A 24749-nucleotide genomic window follows, 5' to 3' on the forward strand; every position below is an offset into this window, starting at 1 on the left:
ATACAAAGTCCCCCTGTTCTTGTTAATATTAAAGTTGTAAGTCTTAAAGTTGTAATCCTTAAAATTTCAGTCCAAGTTGATTTGGCAACACCCATGGTTACCGTGATAACAAGTGCGGTTTCAACACTACAGCAAACAATCTTTAGCAGCCAATTTGTCAGAAATACAACATAGAACAACTGGTGTGTCACTTTACAGCCCAGTCAAACAGCTCATGTTGTTTTGTTCATGGTTGATTGTTTTACTGTAAAATCATCACCCTGTGTTTTGCCAGTTGAGCTGGAAATGTTTAGTTTGCATTAGCAGTAACTTGAAAGAGTGCACCACTATTTTAGCATTGCACAGACTTGCGGTGAACACTTTTTTAAAAATAGATAAACAACAAGAGTTATTGTCTTTTTTTATGCCCACAGTACCCACAATGCAACTCAACCACCAATAGTGTGGTTAGACATTAGGGTACATTATGCTAGGATCAGCTAGCTAGCAGAGATGAGGATTGGGCTGCATCATTTTCAAACTTGTAATCTTTCATCAGACTTCACACAGCCTCCTGTGCAGCCCCATAAGGCTTTATGCATCTTTTTTCACATAGTTAGTAGTACTCCCCAAGACCTGTAAACAGACTTTGATGTGTTAATATGGTGGAGTTTCCCTATGATACAGCTCTGATACGGCATTACGAGAGTGAACAATAAACAATGAGGATGATATCAGTTAAATAAATTACACAGGTTTACATGCTGTATAATATCTTGTAAATTCCTTGTGCGTGTGAAGGCAATTGGTAATGGTGGACTCCTGCACTAGCAATATCAACTGCTAACTACTGAAAGTAAATACACTGAATGAATATTGCAGAAGAAATACCAACATTAAATAGCATCGAAAATGGGGTTTGATATGATTCAAATTTTAAGGATTATAACTAAAACACAATACATTTTCAGTGTTTTTGTGCTAGGACACATTACCTCACAGATCACATATGAGAATATACAAAAACACCAGATGATTTTAACAAAGACAACTGACACACCCGACCAAAACTCCAATAATAAGGTTGTAAAAACTGAGCGACTATTAAATCTGAAAAGATGAAGAAAATGAAGGCCATAGTATAATGCCCTAAAAAACCTTGGGCATTGTATTCTTGTCATAAAAGCTATTTCGGTACATTCATAGGAAATGTCTTTGTGACTCTTGCAATAGGAGGAAGCATTAATGCAGCATTTCAGAATTGTATGAAACAGTTTCAATGCACGACCCAAGTCATCTGAAAGTTGAGTAGGAGAAAACCTTAACGTTATTATAGAAGAAGGGGGTCGTTTGAGGTGCTCTGAGCTGCAGACGTTCAATTTTGAGAACTGACAGTCTGGATACATCTTGCTGATGGGAGCAGAAACAGCAATTCAACCATAATACAGCTGAAGTCTGTGTCTGCCAGCTGCATGTGCGGTTATTTAAGATTCACAAGATTTTCAGTGTAGCTTGTAATTGATCAAATTCAATTGATTTGATTGATTTGATTCACTGTACTAAGTATATGATGCCACTATCTAGGTTGTACACTATATTTTAACTTAAAAAACCTTATGTCCTCTCCGTCAGGCTTTAGCCTGCGCTATTCATTTTCATCATTTCACTGAGCTGTATTTAATCGACCATGTAAGAGTGTGCCTCAGATGCCATAAGTCAGATGCCAAATTCAAACTTAATATCTCTCCATAACTCTCCATTTCTGCAAAACTGCTCACAGTTTAGAGATCTATATGGCTTTATGTTCTTAATCGATCAGCTTTGTTTTTCCAGTAAAGTGCCCTTGTTTCTCTGCACAAACCGTCTCCAAGGCATATTGTATGCTGTACTGCACTTGAACACTTTACTCATTTTGCCCTACTTGAGGTTGGCACGCTGAAAGAAATTTGTCCATATACAATTATAGGTGTGCTCAAGTATAAAATACATGTTCTCATTCATAATCACCAGAACGGTTTTAAATGGCTATAAGAGTATGAGTAATACTGTTTGTTCCACTGCTTTGTATTTATAATGTTACAGCTGATACTAGCTGCCATTTCTATGATTCATAATTATTTTTCAACCTCTTAAAAGTCATGATTAGTAATATGAGAGCTAATACTCACTCTGGCCACAGGAATTCTCCATTTCTTTACAACAGCAAGCTCAGGGGGTGCGTTTAAACCTTTTCACATCTAAAGTGTTATGTGTGATGCAAATTATCACCACCGTCTCAGTGTAGTTTGCAAGTCCTATGAGCATGTTGCCTCGTCTCTTGCGTATATTGGCTGAAAGCACAAATGAATAGGACAGGATGTTTGAGTGGGTGGCATGCATCTTGGCATAAACAAATAATCCATACTGTTACATTTGTTGTGTAGAGATCCATTAAGACACAACAGCCAATCATGGTTTCTTTGTGAGTTTCATTGGCACCATTACAATGCCTGTAAAAAGCAGATAAATCTATAATATCCCTCTATGATTCTGCTGACCTCTGTAATGTATTAAACCAACACCAGGGTTTTAATATGCTTACAATTAAATCTTTATAGTGAATATGCTATCACATCACCTATATAATATCCATTAACAATATGGTAGGCACTAGGAGTATTACAATGCCTGTATACAGTATAATTAATCATCAAGGTTCCCAACTAATAATGATGTGATATACAGCACACATTTTGCCGTTACGAATCTCCAAGGGAACCCTATTATCTGAGCACAGATGCATTGTATGGCCATGAGAGAAGAGCGGAGCACTCCCGGGAGATAGTTGGCAGAGAGAGAGAAGAGATTCTTCAAGGGAGAGAAATGTGATGTTTATAGTAATAATCTTAACAAGACTGATTTACTGCCTGCTTTATTTGATGCGGGTCCATCACAGAGAGAAAAGAAGAGATAGGAGGAGAGAGAACAGGGAGGCAGATTTAATGAAATGCTTTAACGTTCTAACTAATGCAAGAGACACTGCTGTCTATAGACAGATGCTTCCATATTATCCTGCAGGTGCATTAGCATTCTATATTTCATGATGCACATTTCAGATGTGCATGTTAGCCTTTGTTCACCCTTTGACTGTCTGCTCATGCTCCCACAGCACTAGACAAAACACCACAGTTCCATGTCCATTAGCTAGTTCTCAACAGTGTTACAAAAAAGAATATGTGTGTAAACCATGGTCTCACGTGTAAAAGGTCCACATCCACATGTAACCTAAACAGTATGTGTGAAATTCATGCTTTCATGTCATATGAGAGTTATCATGATTACAAGTTTCCATCTTGGTAGTACCACCAACCTCCTAGTTGTAATCACAATTAGCAATTATGATATATCCGACTTTACGCTTTCTAATATGGACGTCCCTGAAAACCGAACAAATATGGACGCCTCGTAGTAGCCGAAGACCCTCGTTCAAAGTAATTAAGCCAAAATTTAACAGACGTAGTGTTATATTGTCAATGCACAGTATTGTAATCCTCACACGACCAACTCTGTAATCCTACAAGCTTATTTTTATTTATTATTTTATTTATTAATTTAATTTAATTTAAATGTATTTATTATTTATAATTTATCATTATTTTTATTTTCATTTATATTCACAGTGTTAGGCAAGTTGCTTTTAAAAAGCAATTAGTTACAGTTACTTCTACTTCTACAAATTATAAAAGTAACTAGTTACTTCAGAAAGTAACTACTGCGTTACTTTCAAGTAAATTTTTAAATGTGACCCCACCTCCACCCCTCTTTAACGGAACTTAAAATACATGTGCATGTTCAATTATTTATGATAAATCTGAATATTATAATGAAATGGACACTTAATACAATACATTATTACAATACATTAACAGAAACAATGTACACAAATCTAAACTGTTTTAATGTTGCTGTGGGACAAAGTGAGACTAGCCTCCAATCAAATGCCATGTATATTATGTTTATTTAGTGGATGGATACAAATAACACCATAGATGTTTTGGAACTTTTGATATTTATTGCCCCTCAACAGGCCACAACTGGGCAAAAGTAAATTATGCTTGTTAAGCACTATACCAAAAATAAATAACAAATATATACACTCTTTGTAGTGGAAATAAAACAAAAAAAAACTTCAGACAATTGGTAGATATAGTGTACTTCAAGTATTTTCTTCCTTGAAAAAGTAGAACAGTGTAACAATATGAGGAGCTTTCAATCTAACTGAAAAGTACAATGTATAGCAAAACTAAGGAATCCAAATATAAACAGGTAATACATAAGAAATCTCCATAAAAATAAATCTCTTTCTCTGGCAATTGACAATCTCACTTGAAGAGGCTGCAGCCAGCCAACAAATAAATCTAAATAAAATTATGCTCTTTAAGCAATGTACTAAAAATGTATAGAAAAAATATATACTCTTTTTAGTGCAAATGTAATAAGATGCACCACAACTCGCCATACCTGTCTCTCGCTGACTGACTCGCTTGTGTTGTTCGTTGTGTGTCCGACTATGCTTGCTTTCGAACACACGCCCAAGTCTACCTCTGATTGGCTTACCATGAAATTTTACTCAACCTCAGCCAATCGTCAGCATTTATGCACTTGTCTCATGCACTGCCCACTAACCAAGGAAGAACAGTAAAAAAAAGTCTTTGCCTCTCGGCTCAGAGATCTAGTTAGTCTGATAAAAAAAACAGCTTAAATTATAGTAACGCGCCGCCTTTTTTGGCAGTAACGGTAACAGCGTTATTAAGATGGGAAGAGTAATCAATTAGATTACTCGTTACTGAAAAAAGTAACACCGTTATTCCCATCACTGCTTATTGATACTAGTAGCAGTTTGTTCTTAATACTAACTGGCTTTTTTAACTTTTGAAGTTTTGAAAATTCGTGCAATAGAATCATCTCTCAAATGCTCCACACTGTAGGTCATCCCATCACTCACTCCTTTTCCATGCCCACACTTAATGTGGCATCCTTGCCGCCTTGTTTAGTGTGATCTGCAGTCTCCTCATATCTCTCTGAGCTGCATAGCCCTGTATACAGCAATAGACTATGAGATATTACCTTAAGAATGTCTTTAGTTAGAAAGCTTTTCATCACTGTTTCAGAAAGATCTCTAATATGAGCCATCCATGGAGGATTATTTTGTATTTTAAGTCACAATAATTTGACTTCTGTAAACTTAATTTGAACATGCCATATGTTAAGTACCATGGCTTCAATTCCTTCCTCTTTCTTGCAGTATACATATAATAAATATATATAGAATTTTTTGTTAACATTTCACATGTGAAAATCTCAAAATCCCATGTGCCTACATCTTGAGAATGTGTCACGTGTCTATGTATAATATTTTCACGTGTGAATCATTTTTAACATGTTATAAATTAACTTTTTTATGCATTACATAGCCGAATGTAATGTGTGTAATGATCTACAAAGACCAGTTTTTAGGTATCCAAATTGGGTACTAAAAGTTCATGAGGTTTGAGTCTCCTGAGTATCTTTTTAAATTGGCGTTCAAGGCTATTTTGCCCAGTGAAATTTGAAATGAGACATGGTGTGAAATCGTGTGCTCAGAATGTGGTGATTGACCACATCATGGCTTGTCTCATCGTGACGGCATGTTCAGTTTAATGAAATGCAATATTATAGCCTTTAAACGCACCACATCTGTGGAGCTTATTGTAAGATTTTTGTTGATATTGTTTGTGATGATGGGCTATTTTGGAACTCATTACAAGACATATTATCAAAAACAGGACTAGTATTTAATGCAGGACTGCTCATTAGAATTTATTAGAATATGTATGGATTGATGAAGTTGTCCGTCCCCTATATTATGTTTAAAATACAAGTGCAATAAAAACAGAATTAGGAGGGCAGATACAGATTCACTGAAAGGAAGAAACCAATTAAACCACTCATTGCGAGTCCTTGATGTAACTAATGTCACCGACTCACATTTGACTGCAAATCCCAGACGTTAATTAAGATTACCTAACCAAGAAATAATTTGGTTTGAAATAAACACTTTGTACAAGTCTTTGGAGTAAGTGTTTCATGTAAAAAACAAACAAACAAACAAACAAACAAAAAAACATTCAAGCTGCAGCTAGTTCCTGTCAATAAGAAAACCTTTGTGGTGAGTGCCAATTACAATGAGCAGAAGAGTACTCAAGTCTTTGTATACAGTTGAAATTGAGGCAACAAGTGTTTCTCTGTGCTTCACTTTAAAGGTGAAAAATATCAGTTGTAAAAACAACACTTAGGTTTCAGGTGTTAAAACAAGCAAACCAAGTTTTTGTGGTGTACTATTAAAGGTAATTGTAGTTTCTGCTGTACCCTGTATCAAAATGACTACGCATCTTTCATGGGCGTACTGTTTTCATCTAAGGACAGCAGTTTTTCTGTATTTGCCATCAGCACCTGCAATCCTAACTCCTCTAAAAGAACATTCACCAGGGGAGCAGTAATTTTAAAAGTGTGGAGGTTATAGAGGTCGGACATGAGCCTGCCTTCGGCCCCCGTTCCAGTCTCCACAACATGTCAGATCGAAGTGAATGCCATACATCTTTACATTTTCTACATTCTTCTACCACCTTGTGCAAATGACTCCAAAATGTACATTGTAGCATCACCCCAAAAATAAAGAATAAGATATTAATTATCTTTTCTCTCATTTCATCCATGATACACTACAAGAGGACAAAATAAAAATGTAGGTTAGAAAATCTCACTTATAAGCAGTGCTGGGAGTGACGTGTTATAAAGTAATGTGTTACTGTAATTCACTGCTTTTGGCGGTAAATAGTAATGTAACTAATCAGGTTTTCAAATTAAATAACACAATTACATTGACTTGAATTTAAATGAGCTCGTTACTCATTTTGTCTTGTGGGTCTTTTACTAAATCCTCCTGTCTATTCTAATTAAGTCAATAAATGAACAGGTAGGAATGCTACTCGTTGCTGCCTACTGGTGGTCAGGAGTATTTATAAATAGATACATTTGTCTTGTCGCGCAGCAACTTTAAAATAACATAGCTTACAGCTGTGTGCATCAATAAGAGAATTAAAGCAGACATTTAAAAGTAAGGCAAAAAATACTTTACCTTGTAACTAGTTATGTTTATATGCAGTATTTGGTAAGGTAATGAAATTACTTTTGACAGAAGTAACTAGTAACTGTAACAAATTCTTATTTTTTGGTAACGTGCCCAGCACTGCTTATAAGACAGTATAAAAATATACAGCAATTAAAGGCCACAGTTTGAAGAAGGATAGACTTATTTCTTCTAGCTAAATAATGTCAGCTATCATTAGCTTGCATTAAGATTGTGGGCCAGCTGGCTTGCATTTGGGATGATTGAGGTAGCACAACAACAAGGACAGCTTTTTATTTTATGTTTAGTCTGCTGACACATAACAAGACAAAGAAAATTCTACATTACTAACAACTTGAAAAGCCATTTCATACCTCTGATTTGTTCTTATTGTTTAATCTGTGATTGCTGCCAGCGAGTGACAGAAGCCTCAATTTTATACCCTGCGTGGTGAGTTGGCCAAATGGTGTGATTAGCTGCATAGCTGTTCACTTAATCTAACATGACCAATAGGTTTGCATGTATGGGGACTCATACCCTGAAGTATTGTTTTTAAAGATTTTTGTTCCTTTTCATCAATGACTATCTCAGGAAAAGTGGAGGTGGAATCCTGTTTCTGTGAAGGTGCAGGTGTCGCTGCGGGTGCAACGTACCTGATATTCACTCCCTAAGAAAGCAAACTTAGAGATAACTCCATTTGAATTTGCACAGACTATAAAAAAAAGTATATTAAACCTCAGATTCTTATATTCTCACACAAATGACGGAATTTATATTTATGAACAATCAGAGGTGTAGATCATTTCATATCATATCATGGCAAGGTGTCTGATGTACAAGTCAGTCCCCAAATGGATTTTAACACAAGTCCGCATGGAGTTTCTCTTAGGTAGCAAGACTTGTAAATTATGAATTAACACATATATTTCTCTCACCCATCACAATGAGACAGGAGTGCAAATGAATAACTTTAATAATACTTTATATACTTTAAGTGGCATTAACATTATTATGAATACCATATATCTAGATGCTAAATCAACACAAACATTTGCTAATAGAAAACCCAGAAAAGTATTTATATGTATCAGCTATAACAAAAGTAAAGGGTCTAAACATATAAGCAAGTCGGGGAGACCTCATAAAATATGAAGCGCGTACACAGAAAAGCTGATGTAATGAGAACTATAGTAAATGATACATTTTTCATGTAAGGAAAAAAAAACTCAAAGGCTGTGTCTTGATTTTGGAGGACACGTGACCCATAAAGAGGCATTATACATGATGTGTTCATTGACCTGACAAGAAAAACTTGGGTGCTTTTTATGACAGATAATGTGAAATCCTGTAAAAACAAAAATAGAATACCACTCATATATGAGGCTGTGGGTATAATCTCTATATGCCTCATCCTGGATTATGTGCTCTTTTGCTAAACTCTGTGAAATCTCTGAAATCACTGCAGTGCAAAGCTATGCCTTCATTTTTGGATGCCCATACTGTTGGATTTGCAGTGATGTGGAATAATGAAAATAAAAGGTACGACTGTGATGCTCAACTGTTTACATCTGTGAACGTAAAGCTTCATCATCCTTTGTAAATTAGACTACTTAAGTGTGATTTAAGAGGAAGGTAGATCTCTTTAATAAATCTTTCCTTCTTCCTTCCTGGTTTGAGCTTTTGTCTGCCTACTGCGATATTTTGAAAAATAAAAGATGTGTGTGTGTGTGTGTGTGTGTGTGTGTGTGTGTGTGTGTGTGTGTGTGTGTGTGTGTGTGTGTGTTCAGAGCAGTGGGGTGGAGGGGGTGTGGGATGGTGAGAGGAGGAATCTAAATCTCATCTTCATACTAGGGATGGTACTTTAAATACTAAAAATAAATAACGTTGTAGTTGTCTTTGAAGAATGTTACATCGCCAACTGAACACCAGCTGCACAAACTAAGCCAGATTTAGTCAGTTAAACATTGGAATAAAGCAATATTACTAACACTATAAATGCTTCCAGTTTACAGCACAAAAAGTTACTCTTTAATGCTTCTCACTACTGTTTCTCTTTCTGTCTCTGTTTCCAGCTGGGACCACATATATCTTTGGAAAAGGGGGGGCTCTCATCACATTCACCTGGGCCCCCAACGAGAGGCCGAGCACCCGGGCCGACCGGTTAGCTGTGGGCTTCAGCTCACAGCAGAAGGACGCCATCTTGGTGCGAGTGGAGAGCACCCATGGGCTCGGAGACTATCTTCAGCTGCACATAGTAAGGATGGGGCTTTAAGAAGGAATGTCACAAAAGAGAGGAAGATTGGTCGGGTATCACACTGCTATTGGATAAAAAATAAAGACTAAAATCAAGTATTTTATTCATATGATCTAAGGCAATCCTGTGAATATTTGTGTACATTCCTTTTCTGGTTTTCAAATGCAGAAACCAGAAACCTCACTTACAATTCCAAAATTTTGAGGTACGTAGAATAATAAGAATATAAGAATAATATTATAATATAAGAATGATTACACAGAGATAGAGTCAGATATATTTTGCTATATAATTAGTTCCTTCCATCTTCCATGAGCTCAAAATAATGTTTAGAGTATCTCAGAACAAACATTCTCAGAAGAATAAGGCACAAATTGCTTATTAGCACTTATGGTCATTGCTATTGTGCTGTTTCATGTATATCTCTGTCAATATGGATCAAAAGAAGCATTACATTATTGATTATGAATACAGCGTCAAAGAAAACACCCAAATCCTTAGATCTCATGAAAATCAGGGCAATGTGAAGTGGGCAGCTAACTGGAACAGCGGAAATTAGTCCACTCTGTCTGGAAGCACAAGATAACAAACATTTGTTTTCTACCGTTGTCTCCATAATGCCTGAGGAAAACACTGAGCAACATTATTTTATACTATTTTCCAGTGTTGTGTAAGCAGCTGGTGACTAACATTGAAACTTTGTTTGTAAGTTGTGAAAAAAAGAGCACAAAATTAAAAAAGAAATTTCTTCAGTTCATATTTAGATAGCTCAGTCTGGGATAGCACAACTGAGACTCACACAAGCATCATGCAAGTTACATAAAAAATAGGAAGAAATGGTAGCAATGGTAAAGTTTTAAGGAAAATATCATTATTTCTCCTTAGATATGTTGATGAAGGTGCAAGAAAACTCATATTGGCACAAAAAGCTTGCTAGTATAATACTGATGCTACAATCTTAATTATAAATTAAATTGAATTAAACCAAAAAGAAATTAGTTTAGATAAACCTCTTACAGCCTATTTTTAAATTAAAATTTTAACTTGTGCCATTATTCTAACTTGGCACAAAAACATCAAGCAGAGTTTGTCACAGCTTGTATGATTCACTGATTAATGGCATCCAAGTCCAAATATTGAGATAAAATATGAAAATATAAATTATACCCACAAGAAGGAGATACAAAAAAGCACAAGGCTACAGACTAAGAGATGTTTTCTGGTGATAAACACGTGTATCTGTTGGTGGAACCAAGTGACTCCTCAGCAGCTGCCAGCAACTGTGTCTTTTCTGGAGGGAAATCAGCCTTTTTAGCATGTAGCCACAGGACAGATGTGCCATGATGAAGACCAGAGGGGAGATCTGTCAAACGTCTGCGTGCTGTGTCATAATTAAAATCACACCTGTTGTCAGAGCACGGGACAAAAATCGCAACTGGAGTTAGACCCTTATTAGTAGACACATTGTTGTAACCACCTAAAAACTGCTTCATAATATTACAGACGCTGTCCTGAAAAGCGTAGCATTTTGAAATGAGGAATAGTGCTTTCTTTATCTTCCTGATCTTGAATTTTATTCCTATAATGTTCATAAATTATTTCCACTAATTTCCATATCCAATATTATGTCCCCAAATGTATTTGTGCAAATCTAATTCAAGGTATATGTTTATTTTCTCTTTTAAAACTGTATATATACTTGGAAATATGTGAAAGAAGAGAAAACATAAATCGTTTTCTTAAAAAATAGAAACACAAGAGGTGAAGAAAAAACTCATCATTCCCCTCATTATGTTCCATAGCACATTGCCTTTTGCTGCTCTTGTAATGGTTCAGATTTGTATTCAAATGTGAAAGACATGAGGTAATTTTTGTGATTTAAAGTTGAGCATGCTCATTGCACTCAGCATTTATAGCGTCTTCCAGGCATATTCAGTAACTAATATTCAGTCTGTTGCAGTCACTGTTCCAAGCTGGTCTATTATGACAGTTAACTGAGGCCTTCAGAAGAGGGAAGCTAAGTAAAATAATATTGGAGCTAATATACAGAAAATGTTTTAAAATTGAAACATGCCTTTACTTTTCTTTACTTTACAGTGTGCCCGTTTTTAGAGTTTGACTGCTGTATGTATAACTTTCTAGACATGTTGGGTACAAAAATCCTCCCCTGGATGTTTTTCAGAATGTCTCATTTAAATTGTATTTCCAGTTTTAAAAGTGTGAAACTGACCTTGCCAGCCTTGCACTGTTGCTAGTAAATGCAAAGACTGCTGCAAAGCCAGCTGAAAAGATTTTCCAGCATCTGCCAAGTCCTTGCACCCTGACAGATTGCTTACTTTGACACCTTATTACTGCTCAGCGGAGGGGGATAAAACAGAGTTCAGAGGGTGTTGAGGTTCTCTTCTTTTGGTTTCTCTAACTAAGCTTCAAAAGATCACACCTTCTTGTTTCATAGAAACCTAAGTTGACAATCCTTGTAATTCAATTTATGTATATTATTAATTCCACATTTTATCACATGTAACACGTTCGTTTACTTCCTCTGCTTGCCCATTAACGAAGAGGAAGAATGTGAAAAGTAGGTGAAGACAGAGAGAAGCTGGTCAAAATAACACTGGCCACAAGGGAGAGTTGAAAATAGTAAAGGAAACAAATGATATATGAGTTTTTTTAGTGCTTCAGGGATTTGGTGTTTTCAGGTGAGGTGCCTTAGAGCAGAATTCACTTCCTTTATTCTTCCTCAGATATCAAGCTTTCTTTTCAAAACTACAATATGATGAATAATCACAGTGGAACTTCATGAAATGTAAATCATGAAGGGGTCAAAACCCTTCCTTAAGAAAAAAGTCATAATAAATGTGGGCGTCTGGTCTCAACAGAGCACTTTCATTGTGTTTGAAGTACTCGTGATTAACAGATATGACTACTAGAGCAACCAAGATGAAACTTAACATTAGCCTACCACTAGATTTCCATCCACTGATAATTTAGAATAGATTAAGCTTTTATAGCTGCAAATGTAGCATCTGATTGTCAGTGCTTAAAATATTGAAATCATTAAAACAGCAATTCTAAATCACAGATAACTCCAGACACAACAAAATAAACATTACTCACGAGCACAGAAGATTGCTGCATTAAACTGGTCACATACACAAGCTTCAAAGACCAATTATACGCCATCCCCATATTCACCAGAGAGTAAATTAGAGAGGCTCATACTTTCAAAGGGTCATGTTTTTAATGAGTGACTGAAAGAACAAAAACAGAAGATTCATTGTGCAAAAGGATGACAATTAGAAATACTGAAGAAACTACAGGAGAATGAATGATGAAGTTATTACAGTAACCTGGTAAGGTTTGGGTGGACCTCCGTGATTCCATAAGTAGATTTCTTATGCATTTTGATGTGCAAGTGCATCAATCGGGAGAGGGCTCCGGCAATTTGGCCCTCAAAATTATTTTCTGAACAGGAAAGTCTTTCTTCATAAATATTCCGCCTCATTCTGTGCAGGAATGGAAACGCTGCACACAAAACTCATGAATGTGCATGCTTCAGGAGGGCACTTTCAAAGGCAGAGCTCAACCTCAGCCTTCTTACCGTGCTTCTTCATTTCAATTTTATGATAGATAAGTTAGGTACAGATCTGATGCTGTGTGCTGTGGTTACTAAATATTATAAATAAAAAAGAGTTTTTCCGACAGATGAAATAAACTTTACAGTAATAACATATTTTAAGATGTAATCCATTTTTAGAGAAAATATGTGCCTTTGATCATTTGGGATGTATTTAGGAAATATGCAACAGTTCAAAGGAATTAGCAGCTCACATTATATTGCATGCAGTGGTTTGAAGTTTTTTCATTATATATAATGATCTGTCATTTCCATCCAGCAATTGCCTTTTAAAAGAAAGGAATTGTTTCCTGTTTCACGCTCAGGATTAAAAAATGATTTACTAGGTTCCTTTTATGTTAGCCAAACACATCTATCACTGTGCTGAGTACGATGAAGAAGCACTTTAGCATTCCAGTGGGAATAGGAAAGATAGGAAGCCTCTTAATTCCCAACACTGTAGATGCAAACTCCCACCTGCCTCTGAGGAAAAGGCGCCAGTAAAGAGTCTAGTAAGCGTGTCCAATACAGAGAAAGACAGTTGGCCGGTAACAAACTGAGACAGACAGACATACTTGTCCTCTTAAAAGCATCAATATCTGTCCACTCACACATTTTCTTTTTCAGCACATCAAAAATAAATCCTTATAATAACATATCCTCCTCATAATGAGACTGCAGCTGAGACCTCACACTGAAAGCCCCCGTGGAAACAGGGAATGCTCTAAGGAAATGCTTTCTCCCCCAGAGCTGATGTTAAAACAGCTAGGTGGGAGACTTTTCATGAGGATATGCTTAACTAGCTTTGTACTCAAAAACATGGACATTAAATAGCCAAAAACCCCACCAATGTGAACTGGAAAGGCCAAGCTTTTGTTTTCTAAAACTGGAGTGCAGTAGTGTTGCTTTGGGGCTGTTTTGTAATCATGCTCTAAACCGAGTTAGCAAAATAAAAGCCCCCGGCAGACTGCTGTAGCCCTGGAGATGTTAATTGTTGTCCAGAGAACAACAGAGGGCTGAATTTGACCTGAGGCCGTACTACCCTGTAGTTGCCGAATTAATACTCATCGGTTTGCTTCTTGGGAAGCGATTAAACCATGGCCAACTAAATAGCTCTGCATGTACAGAATATAGGCTAGAATATAGAAATATAAGATATTTCTTATAAAAAGTATAAGGAATATAAATTACGTCTATAAAGAAACACAAGTTTGTAAAATAAAATGTGTCTTTGGAGTTCTTTTACAACTAGGCCTAACACCCTGCTGATTCTCACTAACCTACAATAACACTGACCTTAATTAACTCACAGTGTCATAGTGAGTAACTGTGAGTGGGAAGGCATTTCATCTTCTTTTTGACTTGTGTGAATTTGATTATCCAGCTGTAGTTCGTGTTCGTCTTCCTTGTCGCACATAGTCGCCTCCTCCCGGGTTCATGACAACTTGCAAGTGATTATATAATTCAGACAAGTAACATGGCTCTGTTTGGTTTTAGAGCTCCTTTATAGAAAATGTGTTGAAAGTTGCTTTCTCCAGCTTAAAATGACATTATTAAATGGAGGTTCAAGGTCTCTGAGGACACTTAACACTTCTGTACTTAACACCAACTGTGTCAGCATGAATAATTATCTCAAATTCAAAAGGTCTCTAGAAGGATTTTACATCTGATTAGGGGGAGAGAGCAAAGCAGGGAGACAGGTTTTACGTCACACAATAGCAGCCATCAAGGCAAGAAAAGACGTATTTCCATCCACATATTTGAAGTTCTGGTGTTTCAGCCAGTAATGTAATATTAAAAGTAAGAGAGAAGGGGAACAATCAGTTATATTAAATGGCGCATGCCAAGGAAAACGTTGTGGAAGTCAGTTCTGACGGTAAAGCTGGGAAACCAAAGCAAAGCAAGACCCACTGTGGATGATATTCACATCATGTCCATAAGGCCAGTAAATATTGTGGACACCGTGTGCCATGCAGTCTGCAGCATTTCATTTCAATAAAACACTGCACCAGCCAATTTCACTGTTTACTTCCCCTCTCTGGTTGAAGGTGTGATATAGTGCGACCAGATGTTGGAGTGGGGGTTGTTTGAATAAAAACCTGCAGACTCTTGGTTCTTGATAGCACACAGCTGAGAGACAAATGATATGGGGGAAGCTGCACAGCCCAAAAGTCACTTATTATTAATATTATGTAACGGTAATGAGGTTTTACCTATGTGCACAACATGCTACCGTGCATGTGAGACATACTATACAACAGGCACTCATTGTATCACTTGACTGTCTGTATCAGTACTGCCAACTTTCATTGCTACAGCTCACCTTCAGGCTGACAAAATGTGTTCTATCTCACACTGTAATGACATGCCTTGCACATTTTTATGATTTTTATGTTATTTGTATTTTCATCATAGTTACAAAGGTTGCAATAACAGTGTAGTAGCAGAGTTAAAAGTGTACCCCTTAAGATTTATGTGGTGTTCCTCACAATGTCTCTGTCAACTATATTAGCACCTTGACCTTGTGTTGTATTTAGAAAGATTGTATGGCAGCAAATGTACAAAGGCCAGACAGGCACAGGGAACCCGCTCAGTTTGTTTCCAACATTCCTTATCAGTGCCACCCAAAGGCTGGCTCGAGAAGCAGATTTGATCTTTGAGGAAGGTTGGCAGGAGCAGGCAGGGGCTGACAGGGAGAGAAGTTGGTCAACCAAAAGAGAAGCAGCAGGATTCTGTCAGGAGTTATCCACATCAGGAAACCTGAGCTGGCTGCTAAGGGAGAATGGTGCTGAACCCTAAAGAAAGAAATAAAACATACTGTCCATGTCACAAAAGATATGCTTTTGCCACTTAAATATGGTTTCTGGCTGGACAACCCTGAAGTAGACAAAAATTCTATACTCTGCACATTTTGAGTGAATCTGATTTGATGTATTTTCAATTTACAACGTTTGTTGAATGGGTCACATTCATTCTTTGTTTTTCACCTGCAGGATCAAGGGAAAATTGGTGTCATCTTCAATGTGGGGACGGATGACATTACCATCGATGAGCCTGCTGTCATAGTAAATGACGGCAAGTACCATGTTGTGCGCTTCACACGCAGCGGTGGCAATGCCACTCTCCAGGTGGACAACCATCCAGTCATAGAGCGTTATCCACCAGGTAAGACTCACGGGACAAAGTATGTGGGTACATGATACGTAGAAAGATGGCATGGAACTACTGGATCAGCGAGAGAGGATTGCATGTCTGCCTATCAAACATAAGTGTTCAAATGAGCGGTTGTGAAATGTACTGTTTGCAAAAAACTGATTGGTAATTTGCCCAGTGGCATATATATATTCAATTCACCTTTCCAGTCTGGTTATTTCCTTGCTATTAAGATGCCACACGCATACAACTGGACATGCCATATTGGCTAAACAATATAATAATCTGTAATTCATGCATTTGCCTCAAGCTGCCTTCCTAAGTATATCTAGTAGCAATGAAAGACGTTTTATTAGCTGCTGTCGTTTTTGCTGCCAGTTTGGCAGACAGGTGGACAAGGATGTAGCAGATGAGAAACATATCTTAATTTACAGCAAATTAAAGCAGCAATTCTTTTCTCATCTGTCCTCTAAAATTGGCTTTTCATGAGTATATTAGAGATATGCATATGTGGCCTGAGCAGGATGTTCTAGACATTTCCAAAACACGTAATTCTTATGTGGTTCATGTACTATATAAGTCTAATATAATATTTTAGATTGAATCTACCATTCCCTGTTCTAAAGAGACAGTGTTTACTAACCAGGGTGAATATGTTGTATACTAATGTGCTTTATATTAGTTTAGCTGATACATTCTTGTTGACATTTATAATTCTTTAGTGAACGTGTTTTAATCTACATTTATCTGTCCACCAGTGATTACGTACAACATCATGGAAAGGTGACCTCTGTGTGTCTCGTTTACAAAAACAGATTGATGGATACAAATTCATATTGCATTTTGTCAGTTAAAGGGCCCAGCTCTATAATGACCAAGTCAAACATGTGTTTTACATTTCAATTATACAAAATAACTGTTGGATGCTGTCTTGTAAAATACTGTACATAAACATAAACATATACATAACATGAATTACCCTGCCTGGAGATAAAAGTGTTGCCTTATCTTGGTGTATATTTTAAGTGCCCTAAGAAACATATTTAATGAATGGAAATTTTATTGATAGGTTTTAGTCTGGCTTTCAGTTGCATTCATGGCATTGCATATAAAATGATAACTAACACACAAAATACAGAATCTACAATTACACAAGAAAATGCTTCTTGCCAAAAGACACAGATTTTCACCATCCAAAAAGTTTAAAGCTCACCAACCTGTGTACTCACAAACTTAATATACACATAGACCCAAAATAAAAAACATACATAATGTGATCACAACCGGCTGTGCTTTAACCTGTTCTGAACCAATCAACCAATTAACCTTATTTAGAACAGGTGCACCAGCTGGCATAGCGGGAGGAAACCAAGTCCCCTCTCTGGCTCCAGCTGGTGCTCAAAGCACACATACACACACATGCCACAGTTGCACATACATCAAACGTGTGTAATGATGCCATGCGTGTTGTGTGTCAGTGCTTTTTTTAAACATTTCTAATGGTAAATTACTAAAGTGCATGGCAGTAATCATAACAAGGGAGCATACATTGTATAGGTGACAATTAAGATTATAAGGAAACTTTCTTTTTGGCTTTAAATGGTTGTCAAACAACATAAGTGAGACATAATATACAATGTCTCCAATACAAGGACACTTATTTTAAAACCTGCTGTATATTAAAGCTTACAGTAAAAACATAGTCTGCGTAAGCTTCCCTTTAACTGTCACGTCATTACATGTTTTGTGCCTCCTCTGCCATATTGCGCTGTAATCCTAATCCTTTTTATCCCTTCCTCACTAGCCAATGTCCAACAACATGACTTTAAACTGTTTATTTATTTCAAATGATTTGCTTTGTATCCATAATATGTGGATTCAGATAACCTGTTCTTAATTAACCCTAAATGGAATAAGGTACCCTACACATGTAGTCATTTATGAATAATGTCAACAAGAATGTACTAGTTGTAAAGTCAGAACCTTGTAGAAACTGCACGGCTGATAATTGATTGATTGATTGATTGATTGATTGATTGATTGATTGATTGATTGATTGATTGATTCTCTATTCATTAAATTAAAATACAATACATGGATGTGAATGCAGTAAAATTCATCAGAATAAAGTCACATGATTTATTTCTATTGCGGTCCAGACTAACTGGCTGATAGAAACTATTCAGTGCTAGATCAGTACAAGGCTGAATGAAGTATTTATGGCACAAATATTAACTGGGCTCTCTATTGTCCAGAAACTGGCAATTCATACTGTTGAAGATTATATCATGCAGTACATTTCCTTTTGTCATTTTCTTTTTAATTATTCCTCTTCTGTGTTTGCATGTGTTAAATAGAGAGCTGAAGTCCTGTCCCACTTGACAGCAGTTTTTGTCCCAGTGTAGTTTTTCTTTCCAAAAGTTGAAATGAGGTATTAGTGTAAGGGCTTTATGCACTACTGGAACCTACAGATCCCATGAGTTCTTGATGCTCGTCAATATCTCATAGGAGCTGCAGTGAAAACATATTGTATATCATGCAGTTTATTATAAATATACATTGTGGGGTGAGACTTCGGCCCTCTCTACCTGATAACTGTTTCTACTGTTACTACAAGATGTGTATCACTGTCTAAATGTAACAACTATTCTCCTGATTGTCTTTGTTGAAGAGGCTGATTCTATAATGCTTTTTTATGTTTATCTGAATTAACCTCTTTTTTCATACAGTACATAAAATTATTTTACATTTTACTGTAACTGGTATTTACTTAAGATTATGCTATGCTTAAATAAATAGCTAAATAAGACTAACTAGCGTAGCACATCATAAATAGCCTAAACGATACTCTAATTAGCATTAACACTGTTACTCGTAATAACTAGATAACACTAAGTAAATCACAAGTTTCTTTTAACTCAAAGCTGGGTTAAAATTGATAACTTGTTAAACCTGTTAGCCATTATAACACTGTTTCTAACCATGTGATCTTTCAGCTTGCAGACTTTAACCTTTAATCTGTCTCTCCAAATTCTTTGAAGGACACTATGATAATGAACGACTGGCTATTGCTAGACAAAGAATCCCATACAGACTTGGTCGGGTAGTTGACGAGTGGCTACTCGATAAAGGTAAAAATTAATTGATTAATGAATTAACCCTTGAAATAACTACTAAATAACCTTTCCCCATGAGAGGTGCAGTACCAGAAGACAAGGGTGACAAGGATCAAATTACCCAGATGCATACCTTCATTTTAATTGGAATTTTCTATTGGCTATGAATTTTGATGACCACGATATAGCTTCAAGTGGAACTCAAAGTAAGTGTCAAAGCAAAGGGGTATAGCATACTTGCCATTTATGCTTTGTCATCCTTACACCTTGTGGAAAAGCTGCACCTTAACAAAGATTTTAAACCAATTAACTAAAAACACATAACCCTTGTCTAACCCTCTATCGCCCCCTCTCTTAACTACTGTGTGTAATTAGATACTGTGTGTAATTATTCCACATAAAAATCCTTAAAATGCTGTGTAACATTTACATTAACATCAGTGAAACTAACATGTCCCGTTCCTCCTAAACTGAACATTTCAAAACATAACTCCTGGATGTGATCACAGCAAATGAACTGCTTTCTCCTTTCATGTTCCCTGCAACCTTGCATTGCTTTACCTTGTACTACAACGACCACGTCACACTCACAAGACTGAAGTTGTTGTGTTGTTTTTTTTCTGCAACAAAACAACCCTGACAGGCTGTTAAAGTAGATCACTGTTTGCAGCCTTTAACTTTGCTAATAAGTATTCTCCTGAGATGAGCCCATTACTGCAGTCCTCCTCTTCTGATGTAACACTGCTTATCAGGGAAGCTGCTGACAATGGTGCTGTTAGATAGCATTGCCCCTTTCAGGAGGTGAAACAATTGGACTAGGGGGAACCCAAAGCAGAGCATGTTTCAGTGGCCTAATGGCTGATGAAGTCAGTGGAGGGAGGGATGTTTAGCTCGTATTGTCATTTAGCTTTACATAGTCTAAAGTAAAGTAAGACTTCCATTTAATAATTCCCCCATCTCTATAAAAATAAGCTGTACGATACGCATCCTTGCACCATCTGTTCTGGAGTTAAGAGATAAATAAATCCTTTTTTTCCCTACAGACAGTTTGCTAACTCAGTGATGATTCAAAATGACTATCTCTGTCCAATCAAAGCACTTAAATAGCCACTTAAATATAGATGTTAAGCCTCCTCTGATGGTTGTAACCTGCATGTGTCAAGTCTTAATGATAAACTTGCTGCTAACCCCCCCACCCCCCTTTTAAACATCTAAATCAAGTTTTAAATAAATCACTAACTATTAATGTCATAATCACTAAAACCCACCTGGCTCAAATGATGTTCCAAGCTCTCCCATATGACTTCTCTATGTCTGCTCCACCATTCTCCCCCTTTTTCCACTTCTTTTTTTTTCTATGTCTCTGTCTGACTTTAGGGAGACAGTTGACCATCTTTAACAGCCAGGCAGCCATTAAAATTGGCGGTCATGACAAAGGTCGGCCCTTCCAGGGTCAGATTTCTGGGCTCTACTACAATGGTCTCCAGGTGCTCAAGCTGGCAGCAGAAAATGATCCCAGCGTACAGGTGGAGGGGAACCTTCGTCTGGTCGGGGACTCGCTCTCTGTGTTGACCACCGACACCACCTCTGCCACCCCGCTGGCAGTGTCGGATATGTCCACCACAATCATGGAAACCACGACCACTATGGCTACCACCACCACCCGCCGGCAGCGGTCACCGAGCTTGAGGGAGAGCATCTCAAAGGCAAGAGAGAGTATAAAGGAATATCTGAAGAGAACTAGATGCTAATTTAATGACAGTTGGAGGTTAAGTAAGGGATAATGCCCTTCGAGGTGTCTGTTATCAGGAATTAATGGACGACATGGAGGCCAGAACGGTTTGCCTTCCTGATTATGGACACCTCGAAGGGCATTATCCCGCTTATACAATGGTCACTTGCCAAAGAAAAAAAATAAGATCATTAATTTTAATTTTCATGCGTTTTTTAAAATCAAAATCTAAAGTACTTTAAAAGCTCTAACTCAGTTCCCCTGGTGACACCTGAGGTCCTTCCTAATACCTGGAAGAATCCTTACCATCCCATAAGGTTCAGAGGGGCAGTGTGGGGGGGTTGTGTGTCATCATCCTGTGGTGTTCAGGGGCACTGAATACTACACTCAGTGTTGTCAGGTATATTTATGAGATATACAGATTTTGTTCTCATTCAATTAATTTCAGCGCATTCATTTAGAACGGTTCACTGGAATTACTTTAGCAGTTGTCCTACATCAGGTATTAATGGACACCCAGCAGCTAATCAGAATTGAGTATTCACCCAGACTATGGTAGGATTGGTTTATAACTTAGATGAGGATTGTTGTCACCACATGTCCAGGAGGTAAAAGTGATGGGATTGAAGGCAATTAACGCAATATGTAGCATTACCAATTAACTTAACGAATGTTTAAAACTTAAGAAGAAGAAGGGAATAAAAGTACCATCAAACCTTTTTCATACAAACACATCTAATCCCTTATGTGTAATTAGGTTATTGAAGCAATCTATTGCTAATATATTTGAGTTTTCTTAGTATGTGGTATCAATCAATATTATTATTATTCTTTTTATTATGATGAATACAGAACCAAATTTAAATGATATGTTTAATTTTTCTTATGTGTACCTTGTCAATACACTGGTACTGACCAAAGAAGATGACTAAAACTAGTTTAATTTTCTCTTGTATTCAATTACCTGTACAGGTGTACAGTAACACATCATGATCCTCCATGAATGTTCTATCCCAATGTCCCATTTTACATTCTGCTCATAGCTGGAGGTTTTACATTTATAAAGTGCCAATATGCACATTGGAGTTTTAATTTGTAATACTTGATCCTACCGTGTCAAGCACATAACCAAGGACAATCAGATAATGCACCTGATTCCTCAGTTCCTCTCTACACTTGCAATGGCCGTGGCACTTAACTTTGGAAAAAGGAGCCATGGGTTCTTCATTAAAACTTTTTTATTGAAAGTCAAATAACAAAAATTGAAAAAGAATTCTGATTTTAAGGTTATTCAGATTTGAAGAGCTGAGTTTCAAAGGAAGGTGAACTCTGATGTGTAATGCACAGGAGTTGTATTGAACATGAACACACTTCAGGAAAGTTATTGTGTTTTTTTATCGTTAATCAAGACAAAGGGTGCTGTTAAAAGCTTGAAATGAGTCTGACACAGACCGTATATATTTATAAATGCAACACCCATCATCCCTGGAGAACCTAATGATTCTAACACAGTAAAATCATTAAAATCCAATTTCCCTAAATGTCAAATCCATTACTCTTATATCATATGCAATAATCATTAGAATAAATTACAAACACAAATCCATTAAATAATTGTGTGCATGTCATCTTACAACAGGTTTAGTCCTACATATCTGATTTTGAATTCATCACATATTTCACCTTATTTCCAAGTGGATAATAATAACATTCATGCTCAATATATTTTTGTGCTAGCACAGCTATGCAAAAAAGTATTTTTATTGAGTACATTTGAAGAACAGATTTTCACACATTGAGCAGTCACAATACTGCATCCAGACTGGTGAACATTACCAACCAACCACCGTTTCAAATGAGTTGATTTTAATCCAAAATACTGAAAACCTGCCAAATTGGAAGCCTTTCAGCAGTTGTACTTGGAGTCTGGAGGTTTCAAAGAAAAATCTCCCTGCCTCTCCTAATAAAAATACAGAGTGTGTTTACATTTCTCTTGTCCAGTTTCCCTAAAATTGCCTTCACTGTATTTTCAATTTAGCCAAGTAATCCATTAGTGAACCATATATTTCCCACTCTGCACAGGTATTCTGGGTCCATTGTGCACCTAAAATCCAATTTAGAAATGTTGAAGCGCTGATTTACCATGTGAGAATTATTTTTTGCAATAATAATATAAAGGAATTGTACAAAAACAAATTATATAGAATGAACTGAAAACATGTACAACATTTATTCCACTGAGAATGTCCTCTCCATCAGTAGTGCTCTTATTTTGTTTGTAAACAAATGAAGTCAGACACAGGGGGGAAAGGATAAAAAGCAGCTGTATACAGGCACATTTTGAATTTGTAGTCTTACTTGCGTTGCTCCGAGCAAAAACACTTAAGTGGTACAGTTCGTCATGCTGGGGTTTTTCCTCAAATAGGACAGCCAGCCAGCTATGATGATGATGGGAATGTGTTGACTGTGTGTTTGATAGAAACAACACATTTTCTCCATTTTGCTTTCAGCCGCAGAACTCTGATGATATTTTGGTGGCGTCAGCCGAGTGTCCAAGTGATGATGAGGACCTGGAAGAGTGTGAACCGGGAACAGGTGGGTCAGCCATGTGAAAAAAGATGGGAGTACGGCTCTTATCCAACTCCAAGTGATGTTACTTTTACCCAAGATTGTAGACAAAATGCATTGATTTCAGACAGCCATCATTATTTTCACATTTTCAACTCTCTCTTTCCAGTTTCTGTCAAACAGCTGTCCTCATTTAGATAGTTGTCACACACTGCATCAATTCATCCTGTATGTTAACTTTTAAGTCATGTCTGCAACTGACTAAATTGGATGGAAGAAAATGTTTATGAAGTGCACTGCAGTCATTAAGAGTGGATGACAGTGGACGGTAGATCAGGCTTGTGACAGAAACAAGCTGTGGAATTTAAGTCTGCCCTTATTATGGCTGCCTTAATTATTAATATGACCTTATCAGAATTGTTTGTTGTTTACTGGCCCTGCAAAGTGTGACTCAAATAATGATGAAACAGTACCTAGTGGCCATAAATAACCAAACTCTACAATATTCCTCCACAACCAGAAGACATTCTGACTTCAGAGTCAGATCAAAGTAAAAGGTCAATGAATGGTGTGATAGCTCATATATATAGGATAATATATCTATTGGGGGTTTAATTGGTGAGGAATCAATCAGGATGATCACAGGGTCTTAAAAAGTCTAAAATCCAATAATCTGAATTTCAAACCTTAAAATATCTTAACTGTGATTTTGGCAGCCCTAAAAATGTACTGGATTAATTAAGTGAATGTAATTTATATAAGGTGCCATTTTTCAGTCTTGTTTTTAAAGATCCAGGATGCAACATTTAGGAAGAGCTATTGTCTATAACTATGTTTTAATTAGTATATAATAAGAAGCGTTGTGTTTTTGTTACTTTAGAATGAGTTTTTTATATCTACAGACGCCTTCCATGGAGGCCGCCATGTTAAAACACCATGTTTATACAGTAGCCCAGAAGGGACAAACCAAACAGTGGCTGTAGATAGGACTGTAGTTTCTCCCTCAAGCTTGGAAGGGCAGGGTGCAATCTACAACTACACAAATCCTACACATTGGTCCTTTAAATGTGTTTTTGTATTGATTATTGAAAATGAAACCAACATGCAACCAATACCAATTTGCCTTTATATCCTCCCTACTTGTTTTGCCAGTATGGACCTAAAATAGATCTTAAATTGCATTC

The 24749-nt window shown here is 36.8% G+C and overlaps 1 protein-coding gene across 7 annotated transcripts in view; it reads left to right on the forward strand.

Moving 5' to 3' along the window:
• Nucleotides 1-24749, forward strand: part of nrxn2a (neurexin 2a) — a 119369-nt gene that overhangs the window by 91475 nt on the left and 3145 nt on the right. For 5 of the 7 annotated variants that reach the window (XM_051401202.1, XM_051401201.1, XM_051401203.1 and 2 more), the window contains 5 exons: nt 9199-9380; nt 15990-16161; nt 19191-19280; nt 20643-20971; nt 23508-23592. In XM_051401202.1, coding sequence (XP_051257162.1) covers nt 9199-9380; nt 15990-16161; nt 19191-19280; nt 20643-20971; nt 23508-23592 — 858 coding nt within the window. The remainder of the gene's footprint in view (nt 1-9198; nt 9381-15989; nt 16162-19190; nt 19281-20642; nt 20972-23507; nt 23593-24749) is intronic. The other 2 variants (XM_051401206.1, XM_051401205.1) reach the window with 1 other exon arrangement.

Source organism: Dicentrarchus labrax, unplaced genomic scaffold (assembly GCF_905237075.1).
Source record: "Dicentrarchus labrax unplaced genomic scaffold, dlabrax2021, whole genome shotgun sequence".
Classification (NCBI taxonomy): domain Eukaryota; kingdom Metazoa; phylum Chordata; class Actinopteri; family Moronidae; genus Dicentrarchus; species Dicentrarchus labrax.